At 39.9% G+C, this 13,906-nt stretch overlaps 1 protein-coding gene across 1 annotated transcript; it reads left to right on the top strand.

The window, feature by feature from the left end:
- Positions 1–3,580: 3,580 nt before the first annotated feature.
- On the top strand, positions 3,581–13,897 carry LOC111230822 (guanine nucleotide-binding protein subunit alpha-14-like). Its single transcript, XM_022757663.1, has 7 exons — positions 3,581–4,075; positions 8,741–8,925; positions 9,436–9,590; positions 10,471–10,599; positions 10,724–10,853; positions 10,942–11,095; positions 13,082–13,897. Exons 1-7 carry the CDS (start codon positions 3,955–3,957, stop codon positions 13,270–13,272), a joined length of 1,065 nt encoding a protein of 354 aa, XP_022613384.1. The 5' UTR covers positions 3,581–3,954; the 3' UTR covers positions 13,273–13,897.
- Positions 13,898–13,906: the final 9 nt, after the last annotated feature.

Genomic DNA, 13,906 nt, shown 5'->3' with positions numbered 1-13,906 from the left:
TGCATAACGAGGAATATTATTATCCAACTACAAGATTGATTGGTATGCCAGTACTTACAGTAGCCGTTTTGTTAAATTGACTTTTATATGAAAAACTGCAGACTGAATCCAATCTACAGGGCTAATTGTAATAGTTTAGTTCTTAACTGGCTTCAGGAACAGAGCACTTGTCACATAGGTGTAATCACATAACTCATTGATTCTTCTACTTTTATCTTTAATTTCATCACACAGCTGCTCAACACGTATTGTTTAACTTCCCCACCCCACCACCAACCACCCTTTGAAGGCAGGATGTTTTATTTAACAGGTGGCAGGCGGGTGCACGTGCTGCTTTGGCTCAGAAAAAAAATCTTGTTAAGGAAGAGATGTAATCATCTGATCGTTTGTGCTAATAGATGGGAAATGCCATCACCCCCTCAAATGAACCTCCACCCTGATAGAAAGTATTATAGAGTCTGTCAGAGTCAGTGACCAGTGTACACAAACATGCAAAAAATGACTCATCCATTTGGCCTAATTAGGATGGCATATACAGGTGCTTTTTTTAAAATTCTTTTTTACTTCATTTCCATCTTGATTGCCACCAGTTCATTAGAATGTACAGTATTATTTTAGACGTTATTTATGAAATGACAACATAGGAGAAAATACACAAACAGTTCACATGTACATATTGCCTTACTGAATAAGCTGTGCCTCTGAAGTCCCATGCAAGGCACCTGTGTTCTTAGCAGAAGTGAAGCTAGTGCAGCCAATAATGTCCCGTTGTGCAGCTGGAGGATTGTTTGGTTTTGGCTCGGTGGTCTCTCTTTATTATTCTGTGTTAGAAGAAGCCCTGGGAACAGCTTTGAAGTGTAGCTCATGTAGCTAATACGACATCATTACAGTACATTATAAGCACATCACGACTGAACTGTAATCAGAATCACACTTCCTGTTGATTTCATAACATTGTCACATCAGATTCATGTCTTAAAATCCATGCCACACCACTGTGCATTATAATGCATTGATCTGCCTGACTATGATTAAGCAACAGTGCTCCTACACGACAGAGTGGAGAATGTGCTCGCAAAGTTTCACAATCTGACTACCACCAGCCACCTGTGGAGTGGTTGTTTTGTTTTGTGTTTTTGCCGTATTTGGCTACGGTTTGGCATCTACCAGCCACTTTGGCAGACAACCAGGCCTCGCTCTGAGGTCCTGTTGTTTTCAGATATTTCAGCTGGCTGGTCTACTTGCTTACAAGGATGGTTGATTTTGGCAGGCAACAACCACTTGAATAAGTTCATTTCCAGTCTAGCTCACAGTGCACTTGGAGTAAATGAAGATGCTACAATAACCACTTATCAACAGCAGGGCCTAATAGGAAAAAACTGGGGGCCAACTCGTCACATTTTTATTGGACGTCAAAACAGTGATTCTGCTTGTTGCCAGGGGAGATGTTTTGAAGCTGGACTATAGTTTCAATTTATCAGTGTTGATGACCACTTGTTGTAGACTTGCAGTGATTAGTAACTTGTGTCCCTGCTGTTGTAAAGTGGCTATTTACACTGTCCCTGTTACTTAAAGGGAAAATCCTTGTTTAAATACTGCATCCAACCCACTGAGCAGAGACTGTCCATCCATGTTTGTGAGCCTCACAAAGTAATTGAAGTAAATGAAAATAAAAAGGATCTAAGCTCACTCAAACCATATTGTTCTGGCAAAAAAGCAAATTATATTTGGATTTTATCTGATAAATATGAGCCACAAACTATTCCCAGGCTTTGCGAGTAATTTGCTGGTGTTCACATCATTAATCTGAGAGAGCACATGTGAGTTACACTCGAGCTGGATTTCCCTTTAAGAGAGCACAGACTCCAGCTGGTGTTGACTTGCTGACACATTGTTGGAAAGCTCTGCTGCTGTTCAAATTTCATGCAGTATGTTCAAGAGCAGTGCAGTGTTGCATACAGTATATTGAGGAACTGCAGAAAACTACTCCATAAACTGCTCTTCTACTCAAGTCTCAGACACATCATCTGAGTGCTTTCAGCTCGCCTACTGTCAGGTTTCTTTGCCTCCAGATCCTGATGATATGACGTTTAATGACGCATTTTGAAATAGTGTTATTATGATGATCTCCAATCATAATTGTGTAAAATGTTTCATGTATCCATAAAATCGCACTCCTTCAACATGTTTCTGAATGAAGCAACATGTTTCTTTTCAAAAGTATGTCGACTCTGACTTTTACTTTCTGTCATTTTAGCACAGCTATGGTTTTTATGATGTGGTTCATTTATTTGTGGTTCATTATATATCTTACTATTAACTGCGCACCATGGTTCAGATCTCTGACTGGTATTTAAGGATAATGCTCTGCCAGACAACCTAAATCGAGTTGTATTTGAATTCTTAATTTGTACAACAAACCTCAGTAAAGCACTGAAAGTGAACAAAGATGTGATTCTTGTAAAGTAGAATCATAAAGTTCAATAGAATGTGCCCCAAGCGTATTGCCCTGTGGGGTGAAGTTGCCGCTTAGAGGTTAATTTTAGCTCTTTTTTCCCTTTTTTATCATGTTTACATTTAAATCTTTATACATGCACTAAAAAACTCCCTCTAAAAGAAAAGAGGGACACAACAGATTATGAAAAAAAAAAGATATCACAACGTTGCTGGCAGGGAGCTGGCTTTGTTTACTGTCTGGTTTAAAACTCCCTCACACCACTATAATTAAAGTTTATTCGGACATAAGACAACTTTTTATTGTAGAGTATAAATCAAGGCAAAAATTCATCATCTTTTATATACATGATGTGCTGATGTGCACAGGCTAAATGATCTCTACAAGATCACAGGCAAGTTGAAGTATTTTACCTTAACACAGACAAAGATTTTGTCCCATTGCACTGACATGAAAACAGCTGCCAACAGATCCTCCCTGATGAAAAATGAACGTATTGAGAACTTTTTTTTAATTGAGCTACAAGTGTGGGTAAACAGTAGATTTCACAAAAAGGCCCAAAGAGGCCTGTGGTTACTTTGTCACAGCTATAGATACCCAATACTTAACAATCTTAGCTCATTTACATCTTTAATGTATGAATGGCAAGAACTAGTTAAGGTCAGCGCGCACACTACAGTCAGCAGCTGACACTCATCCACTTGCTCACAGCTGGCCTTCCTGACCCTCAGTGGCCGTTAGGAGACATGACAGTGTCGGAGGAGGCTTCGCTCGTTGTACTACATGTGCGATGTATAATAACTTGGCAGGGAAGCTGTTTGCAGCTGGGAACCAAGTTACCAGTGCAGACAGACTTATGGCGCCAATACTTTTCTGAGTATTGTTGTGCAGCTTTGTGTGATCGAAACCTACCAGTAGCGCCACAACAACCCCATTCATAGTTTTTTTTTTTTTCTAATTAATCTTGTCAAATGCATCTCTGTGCGGTAAAGTCAACTCTCTCTGCTTGCTCTGGCTGTTAACTTCCCATTTTATCCTTTACTATTTGCAACTGGTGCCACGCCCACATCAACCGGCTGGACAAAGTTCAAGTGTCGTCCAACTTCAGACGAGCCAGCACTTTATCAGAGGGTCAACGCTTTTTTAATTTTTTTTTTATTCCTGATAATCTCTCTGGACTTTCGTGTTAAAAGTTAAAAGGATCCTTCGTTTTCAGACGCGGATTATTCATTTAAAATCCTTTTGCCTCTGTAAACCAATAAATTTGGTTTTCTCGTTCGCATTGAAGAGGAAGAGGAAAATCAAGCCTGTCAAGGATGATTTTCGCCCTTTTCCTCCTGAATTTGTGAAGCGTGAGAGGGGGGAAGTGAGTAGAGAAGAAGAGCCACACACACACACGCCCGCGCGCATCTTCCCAGGCTTCAGCATTTGCCTTTTGACAGCAGAGGGTCTCACTGGAGCGAGAGAGAGAGAGAAAAGGAGCCTGTTAGTTTTGAACGATGGCTGGATGCTGCGTGTCGGCGGAGGACAGAGAGAACCAGAGGATCAACGAGGAGATTGAGAAGCAGCTGCGGAGAGACAAGAAGGACTCGCGCAGGGAGCTGAAACTGCTGCTGTTAGGTGAGCATCACTCACCGGGTACCAGGGCTACAGGGTAACTGAGTTTAGACCAAGTTCTTCTCACACATTCTTAGTGGCCCTAGTGGTCCAAAGTTAAGTAATGAAGTGCCTTTCAGGCCAAAGTGCCATTAAAAAAAAAATCTTAAAAAGCTCCTACAAATGGAATAATTCACACCTGTAGTTTTGCTATTTGTTGCATATCCCTAGCGGCATTGACTGGAGGTCATTGATTCTCCAAGGATGGATTTTTAATTTGTCGTTACTGCTTCCTGACCACACCTGGGCATGCAGGCATCATGGCAAGTAGTACAGCACTGGGTAGCATCTCGACTAATCTGTATTTTAATGATTATAACACATACATGAAGTAAGGGAAAGGAAAAGCTGGATACGTGTGGGGGTGCATCAAGGACTCAAGTCATAAATAACGCGAGGAGGGAAAAGTTTCATATCTAACTGTACATTTCCTTTCTCTTCAATCCCTCGTCTCCGGATGTGGCGCACGCCCCCCCCCCCGAACATTCCGGGTGTGCGCAGCCTCTCATGGATGTGCCATTGGTTTTACGCACTGTGAACAGGTTTCATCCTTGATCAGTTCGTCTTATTAATTTGTATTTGCCACAGAACTACTGAAAACAGCCACATCCAGAGAAAGAGATTTACTCGGTGTATGGTGGCGTTGTATGTCGACATCGGTCTGAAACCGAAACTCGCCATTGACAACACATTTCCATTTCCAGTGAAATTCTCTCCGCGGGCTGTTGTGCGTTGGAGGGTTTTTGTGTTTGCTCCATGCTTGGACTGGACTGGAGATGTATGGGCGTTTTCACGTCCTCTGTTGGGATGAACCCCAGTCTCATGGGGAGAGGGAGTAAAGAAGCAAATAGGCTAATAAGGAGAAAATATCAAGTCAGTGTGTAAATAAGTAGTACAGCTGATAGACAGTGTCAGTAAGCCAAGGTGGCCATTGTATTTTTCACTGGCATAGTCCTGCTTCATCGTCATTTGTAATGTGAAGCTTCTGATAATAGAGACGTTAGTTTACTTGTCTTCTCTGACCTCCTCTAGGACACTTAAGCAGGTGACGCTGGCTGGGAAAGGGGCTTAAGGCTTGAGCCCAGGGGTTTTTTTTTTCCTTTCAACGCCAGCTTCCTACGTTGTAAGTTAACTTGTGTAGCTTTGGGAACGACCGGCAGATCAAGTGAAAGAGGAAACAGTGTTGCCACATGGAATTCAAAGAGCATCCATCAGTGCTTTGGCCAACACCCATTTTACTGCAGCAGTGTGAGAGCACTTCAGAGACATGAGTCACTGTCAAGGCCTCAGCTCGGTCAGTGGTATGTTTGAATGCCATAACTAGCTGCTGCGGGCGCGCCTCATGCAAAAATCATGCAAATCTCACCCCTGAGCAGCACATGAGCCTTAGCTTTGCTTCCACCACTCTCGTAGAAGGGGCTTTCTTGCAATATAGAGCGTCAGGTTGCTAATAAACCAACGTGCATTATAAATCCTATTTCATTTCATTTGAAAATACTTTTCTTGGCTCACTGTGCGGTGGATGGCCAAGACATTATGGATGGATAAGATCTGAAAAAGATGGTAGACATATTGATCATGACATGTATTGTGGTACAGTGTATGCGGGTAACTGCTGCCCGGGATTACAAAGTTACTGTGAGAGCTGTTTGATGAGCTTAGGCACTGAGCAGTAACAGGTGTATAAGGTCACCAGGAAACAGACGACTCAGTTATGAAAACTCACTATTAAGATAAAAGGTGTCACTGAAATGAACAATTATCAAAAGGCAAATTCTGACAATTAGAACAGATTATTGTCACAACTTGAAATTATTCTTTCCAAGCCACACTGCTGTGGATCTTGTGTCTTAACCTATAGAAATGTTAGATGTGATATAAGCAAATATATATTGAGTATTTTCTTTGAGCATTTATTTAGCTAATCGGAGTGACTCAGAGTTCTCAGTGGATTTCATTAGGATGGTCACAGTCAGATCCCCAGAGAGGACGAGTGGGAGTGAAGCAGATCAACAGCCTTAAACCTGACCTACAGTACAGACATGTAAGCACTGCTCTGTACTTACAAGTACTGGTCATTTAGATCATTCAGATCAGTAATGACTGCAAGTCATAATCAGAAAAACATGAATAAAAGAATGAAGTGAGCGAAAGCATATAAAATATGAACAAAGGCTTGAATTAAGCATTTTAACGAACAATCAACCACACTGGCATGTATTTCTGCAAAAATGCCTTTATCGGCATTAAATATTAATACACTTGAACTAATGTAAGCACAAAACATAAAGAGAACAGACCTCAATAATGGTCTAGTTCATGAAGAGGGAAACAGTTAGTTAATTATCAGTTTTAGTAACAGAGGAAGACAGACCACTGGGAATCAAGAATAAACTGCATAGAGATTTGTGAAAGGTTGCTCTTTGCAAAAACTCTGCTGTTATTATTATGCAGCTGTTTTCATGGTTTCAAGTTTTTATTGTGCCTGAGAAATAATTAGCATAAAAAAACCCACATTTTATCAGTTTATGATTCTTAAACCACCTGATGCTCCTGCTGGAACTTATATGACATATTTGCAAATCAAAGGATAATATTGTCTGCATATGTCCAGTAGATCGAGCTGAACAACTACACCGAGAAAATCTATGTATATAATTGGTATGTATTTTTAAAAAAAAAAAAAAGGATAAAGAAAAAAGAGTGAGAGGGGGCGAAGTGAGACAGGTGGTAGTAGTTCTTATCACAGCAACAACAACAACCCCACATTCATTTATTAAACTCTGCTCCACCAGATTGTAATGTCTGCTAAAAACATGTCTCCAAGTCCAATCCAGTGAAAACATTCAGACATTTACTTCATTTAGACATGATGAAGAATTGCTCGGCTTTATTATGTTTTATTTTGAAATTATTATTGCTGCATGTGTCCACTGAGGGAGAAAAATACTTATATTTAATCCTTTGTGATGCATGTAGGGTGGTTAGCTACCACAGCTATTTTATTATTAGTCAGTTAATTAAAAGATTAACAAAATATGAGTCATTTTTACTGATTTTCAGTATGTGTCTTGTTACAGGTTAAAGGTCAAGGGTCAAAGTTACATTTATTGTCTCCTGTAAAAAAATGTCTTGGATTTAAGGAACTGCTACATTAAAGACAGACCTGTCACAATGAAAATAAAGGTAATAATGTCACATGAATCTGTGATAAAAGAGTGAGGCCGACTCTCTCTCTGAGCGAGTAAAACACAGCAGATGCGCAGGATCATGATTTGCCTCCATCGCAGTGATTACCTGCCTGTCTTGCCCCAAACCCCCCTAATCTCCAAGAAACTTGACTTGTAAACAAGATGCATTCAAATCCAGACAATTTGTCTAAGCCTTGTTTGCTAAGATGTAAAGACTCACGTATTCATGATGCCATGCAAAACAGCCAGGAAACCAGAAAACACACACACACACACACACACAAACACACTCATACGGAGGGCCCACTCCTACACTCTAAACACAAACATGGCAACTTTAAATATTCAGGTCTGTTAACAAACATACATTTGTTAAACAAATTGATAAAGCATCACGTGGTCTGAATGAGAAAATTAGGAACTTGTGCTGTCAGAATTGAAGAGGCATGTGACAGTAACTGTACGTGTGTGTGTGCGTGTGTGTGTGTGTGTGTGTGTGGTTAGTGGTTCAACTAAAACAGCTATGGAAGGAGTTATCGTGTTGAAATGTAAACTGTATTGAAGTGCAAAGGCATTTTAAGTATAGTTTGTGTGTATTTGGCTGACACCACTGACAATCTGCACTCTCAGCACCTTAACTCACTCACACAGCTTCATGTTGGAGTTAAGGCAACTTTTACTAAAAGCTCCAACTGAAACTGAAATGTATGAATGGTGTTGACTAATGTGGGTGTGGTGGCCACCCCCAGCTCATTTACAGCAAAGCACTGGCGTATTTTCCACAAAGCCATGGAAATGGTGAGAGTAAAGGTGCTCATCTTTGGCACCCAGATATTCACAGGTGTCCTTTTGGCAGTCAAATATACATTCAAATCGTTCAGTTTGCCTGTTTATCCCTGCACAGAGAAGTTAGTAATCAAGAGTTGTCATAGCAATTGTTTGCTGGTTTAGTGTTTATTTCAAATAGAGTCTTAGCAACAAGCTTCACAGAAACAGACAGATGTGTTGAGTGCTATACATTATAATTATTATTATTATTATTATTTGAGCATACGTGTTGAGCAGTGACGGAAAGTAACTAAGTACATTTACTCAAATACTGCACTTAAATACAGTTTTGAGGTAGTTGACTGTTGACATTTTATGCTACTTCACAAATATCAGATGGAAATGTTCTACATTTCTTTCACTAGATAAACAGCAGATTAAAAATTATACATACAGTACAAAGCAGTACATTTAAAAAAAACAGGGTCTCTTGTACCACAAAACAGAATATAAATTACCTCCATATTGAAGTAATGCTTACACATGAACATTTCAGTAATAATACTCTAATAATACAATAACATTGTTCAGCATGTTGAGATGTAATAATGCTAAAAGTATGCACATATAAAAAGGTATTAGTGGATGTAACCATCGTTGGATCCAACAGGTACTGGAGAGAGTGGAAAGAGCACCTTTATCAAACAAATGAGGATTATCCATGGAGGAGGATACACAGCTGAGGACAAGAAGAGCTACGCCAAACTGGTCTTCCAGAACATATACACGTCCATGCAGACGATGATCCGAGCCATGGAGACACTCAGCATATCTTTCTCTAGTCCTGAGAACCAGGTCTGCTCCTTTTTATAACTTACTTTTGACTCTAGTGTCCAGGTTTATTTTGGTTCATTTTTGACAATGTTCTTTGCTATCATATTTATTTTTCTTTAGCACCTTTTAAACCATCTTCCCCCCAGATGAAACCCTTTTATTCTGACTCTTCACTTTCTCAATTTAACAAAGTGTAAAACTTTGTTAAATCGACAAAGTGTCTTTTTCACTGAAAGTCAATTTGTGACATTGTAAATTAATTGAAATATTAATGATTTTACAGCTTACAAAACTTTTATTTTTTAAAATTTCTTTCAAAAAATGTTATATGCTGTATGAGAACCCCACAACAGCACTTTCAGCTTCTTTTTCTGATGTGCAAAGTATCTTAGATATGAAAATCAAATAAAATCAAAGCTTGATTCCTGTTTCTTCTCCTCTCTTTGATCTGTTCACAAAGAAGGTGTGGACATGTGAGATGGATCATTTTCTAATCGTCTTAATCGTCCTCATGTCTGACTGTGTTTGCAGAGCCATGCTAACTCAGTCCTGGAGGTGGAGGTGGATAAGGTGGAGGAGTTAGATCAAGGCCTTGCGATGGCCATCAAGAGTCTGTGGGAGGATGGAGGAATCCAGGAGTGCTACGACCGACGCAGGGAGTACCAGCTGTCCGACTCCACCAAATAGTGAGCATCAGTCAGAGATTCTGCTCTCTCCAGCTCTGCCACAGATATTGTAGTATTAGAAAGCATTATAATGGGCAGGGCTGTAGCTAAGTTCTAACCTCAATATTAAAGTAGTAAAGTATTTTTACTTTTATTTTTAATTTACCTTCTAAAGTGAAAACCGTAAACATGGTGGGTATTTTATATTATGATACTTGAATTTTTAGACTCAAATCTGACGACATTAAGCTCAAAATAAATAAAGTAAACAAGTAAAGGATTCAGTAATTCTCCACCAGCATGAGAATTTAGACATTAATGTTGTTAAATGAACTGATAACTAAATTGAAAAAAAGAAAACTAGAGAATCTTTTTGGTGTGTAAGTGGGATGTACACATGACTATAAATTATATTGAATAGATTGGACTCTTGACCTCTGTATTTCTAGCTATAGTCCTGATTATAGGTGTCCTTGGTATTTTGTCCACCCATATATCTGTCTTCCATATTTTGTAAATACAAGGAGCCACTGGAATGAGCACAGGAGGTGTCCCACCAGGCCACACAGACGAATATCTGCTGACAGTGAAATAAAAATTAACATTAAAAACCTGCTTTTTGTGAAGTCATTGATGATCCACTGATGATGCAGATAAAAAGAAAAAGAGAAACTCTTTTTGGTTGCAGTTACTATTTTGGGAAATGAACACAGTACAGTACTACAGTACATTGTATTTGTATTTTTCTATTGCAAAGGTCCTTTTCACCTCCCTTTTATGTCTCTCTAGGTTTCTCATATTCTCTTAAATTCAGACAGTTAGTATATTTTCTATCTGCTTAAACAGCCACAAAAATCCAATTTCTGATTTCTCCTCCTTCTGCTTGTGCACATTTTTTCAGCTATCTCTCCGATCTGGACCGAATTTCACAGCCCTCATATTTACCTGAGATTCAGGACATCCTCAGAGTCCGCGTGCCAACCACGGGTATCATTGAATACCCGTTTGACATGGAGAATGTCATTTTCAGGTGAGATAGAGAATACCAACACAATAGGTAATAGCTTACCTATATTACACTGGAACTGGCATCACAGGTGATTTATGATGTGGCATGCCTCTTCTGTTGTTGGGATTGGCTGTTGTTACGGCAGGATGGTGGATGTGGGGGGTCAGAGGTCAGAGCGGAGGAAGTGGATCCACTGCTTTGAGAATGTCACCTCCATTATCTTCCTGGTGGCACTCAGTGAATACGACCAGGTCCTCGCTGAGTGTGACAACGAGGTGAGAAATCAGTTCATCTGCTCCAGACTTTGATCCCTCAAAATGTGTCGTCATTGCTGCCTCTTTAAGTCCTGAAATTATATTTCAGAACCGTATGGAGGAGAGCAAGGCTCTGTTCAAGACCATCATCACCTACCCCTGGTTCCAGCGCTCCTCTATCATACTTTTCCTCAACAAGACCGACATTCTCCAGGAGAAGATCATGTACTCTCACGTATCCACCTACTTCCCTGAATTTACAGGTGAGTTAGTCTCTTTGCACAATCACCTTCAATTTGTATGTAGATACTGAAAGTGATGGCTCATACCTACAGCAGAGTTGTGTGCATATAGTTAGATGCTCTGTCTAATAGTAAGTGATCAGCATTTGTACATTTTAACCTAAACTGCTGTAAAGGGGACCTATTATGCTACGTTTTCCCTTACTTATAGTGTGTTATATAGGTTTTTGTGTGTGAAAATGGTCTACAGAGTCATAAGGATCAAAGTTTACAGCAAAGGGAGTAACTCTGTTAGGGTAAAAACCCAATTTTCTCCTTTGTATGAAACGCCTCCTTGGGGGTCCAGACATTACTTCCTGGGCCTATTGACTTCAATACTTCTCTTGGTGCTGCCCACCTGCAAGCTGGACACCCCCACACACGGCACAACACATTACTTTTTCTTTAGTTTGTAGCCATGCCGAAAAGACAGTGTTCTCAAGTGCCTGCAGAAATCTACCTATCATTTTTCCACGCTTCCCTCCACTGCTCCAAACATTATAGTGTGAGCCTGCACTTCAAGGACTGCTTTAGAAACCACGCACAGTTAGATGCTTCATTTTCACAACCGTTATTTCTGTAATTCACACTTAATGTGGCCGAACAAGGGACTGTCAGTCTGATTGTTATCGTGGATATGTGATGTTGTGTCTGATCACGTTAGTAAGAAGCAGCAGCAAAGACATAAATGCTTAAACATTTGTCGGTATTGTATTATTGCCAGTATGGTGTACCTCGTTAGCTCAGATAAATTATCCATAATCTAACTGCTGAGTTCATTTTTAAGTAGCTGTGCGCACTTAATTGTAATTCATTTAGATTTACCAGTGTCGTAAACCAGCAGGAGGTGAAGCGTTGGAGACTCCCTACCTGTCAACTGTCTGTCTGGTCCTCCATTTTTTATATTCCTTTAGTGTCCACACATAAAAGATCCAAAGGGATTCTCATAAAAGTATTCCAAGTTATGAATACTGTCGTCCGAAATCTTTGCAGATTGTCAGGCGTCTTGATTCGCAGCGTTCCGCATATTTCTCCCTCCTTCCGGCTGCCTGACAGTGTGCACGCTTGTTTTCGGCTCAGGGTCAGTTTGTGAAGGTGGATCGGGTAAATAAAGATGGACGTAGCCTCCGTGACGTCACCCATAGGCTATGGAGTGGTTTTGAAGCTCAGAGTTGGCCGTCCGACGTCGCCATCTTGCCAGTACCTGACTCCGCCGAACTTCCGGCCAATCCAAAAATGGTCAAAGATGAGGGGCGAGTCGAGCATGCCGGCTTGTGGCAGGCATATGCTTATCCGTCAGTCACTCAAAGCGGCACGCCCTCAATTTGCAGAACTTTATTTAATGGAATTTAAAGGAGTTAGTTATATAAAAATTCACCCCTGTATAGTTGTCATGAAGTAGGAAATAGGCTATATAGACCAAAACTGTTTTTTTGTACCGGGCTGTAAACATGTTTACTTCTGCTGTAAAGTTATGCATTTTAACATGAGAGTCTATAAAGATTGACTCGCTTTTGGAGCCAGCCTCATGGGCCAATCCAATAACTGCCTTGGGGGTCTCCGCTTGGTCTATCATTTTCTGGTTCAGGATGGACTCTTGCTAAAAAAAAAAGACCTTGTAAGACCTTCACTTATACAATCACCACTAGAGGCAGTGATCAGAGTTAATATGCACAAATGTTGTGGTAAACTTGTGATGTATGTGGCATATCTAGTGTAAAATGTGGCACATTAAACACTGAAAATATGTATTCAGAGACGAGCCACACTCCAATTCACACAGGGTTAGGGTTAGAGAGAAAACATTCTCTACACAGTTATTAGTTGTATTTGGGCTCTCATCATGTTTTGAAATCTTAAAAGAACAGGCTTGGCCGTTTTCTTTTTTTCTAAAACAAATGATAGAAATCATTTACCTGTTTAATTTATTGACAGTCACATTGAAATAATATTGACCCTGAATTGCAGGACCTCAGCAGGATCCTGTAGCAGCTCAAGAATTCATCCTGAAAATGTACCAAGAACAAAACCCAGACAAGGACAAGACGCTGTACCCTCACTTCACCTGCGCCACAGACACGGAAAATATCCGCTTTGTCTTTGTGGCCGTCAAAGACACCATCCTCAGACACAACCTGAAGGAGTTTAATCTGGTGTAAGAGGACAGGGGAGGAGACTTAAGGGATACAGCAGGACAGAAGGAAAGTCATGAGGAGAGCCAAAATAAGAGAATCACATCTTTTGTGCCTATAAAAAACCAGCCAAAGAGAATATGAACATGTTGTAACAGACATACTCAAACTACTAGTCTTTACTGTATATATGCTGATATGCTGCGAATACTTTCCTGTAGAAGAGAAAATTAGTGGAAAATCATATCATAGACCCATTGTGTGGACTAGTTATTTTATTCTTTCTTAGATCCTATATTTGTGTATTTTTGAGTGCTTGATACATGTACAATAGCTGGTAAGAGTTCCCTTTAGCCTTGATTTAATATTGTGTAGAAATGTTTTTTTTTCCTTTTCCTTTCTTCTAACAGAGCCACCTGTGTTTGCTTTTGCCTGCACATGCCTTATTTACTCAGGATAGTCAGCAGAACCACTGGTCTGATCTTGTTTTAGATGTGAATAATCTGTTGTGCTTTGAAAAACCTTACTTGACTGTTTCTTCTCAGGAGAGATGGAGATTATATTTATGTGATGTAAGTTTCAATAAGCAATTATAGTTATTTAAGAAAGGGTGCAATTTGTATGTTTGAGATTTTTGGGGTACATGAAATAAAGGAAGAGT

The sequence above is a fragment of the Seriola dumerili genome, unplaced genomic scaffold, assembly GCF_002260705.1.
Source record: "Seriola dumerili isolate Sdu_G_001 unplaced genomic scaffold, Sdu_1.0 BDQW01000290.1, whole genome shotgun sequence".
NCBI classification, from domain to species: domain Eukaryota; kingdom Metazoa; phylum Chordata; class Actinopteri; order Carangiformes; family Carangidae; genus Seriola; species Seriola dumerili.
Note: the sequence above shows the minus strand (reverse complement) of the source record. Positions and strands in the feature narration are given on the sequence as shown.

Coding starts and splice junctions, on each gene's coding strand:
- LOC111230822 (XM_022757663.1), top strand. CDS start 3,955: ATGGCTGGATGCTGCGTGTCGGCGGAGGACAGAGAGAACCAGAGGATC. Junction 8,926..9,435: donor TCTCTAGTCCTGAGAACCAG/GTCTGCTCCTTT, acceptor CTGTGTTTGCAG/AGCCATGCTAACTCAGTCCT. Junction 10,854..10,941: donor TCGCTGAGTGTGACAACGAG/GTGAGAAATCAG, acceptor ATTATATTTCAG/AACCGTATGGAGGAGAGCAA.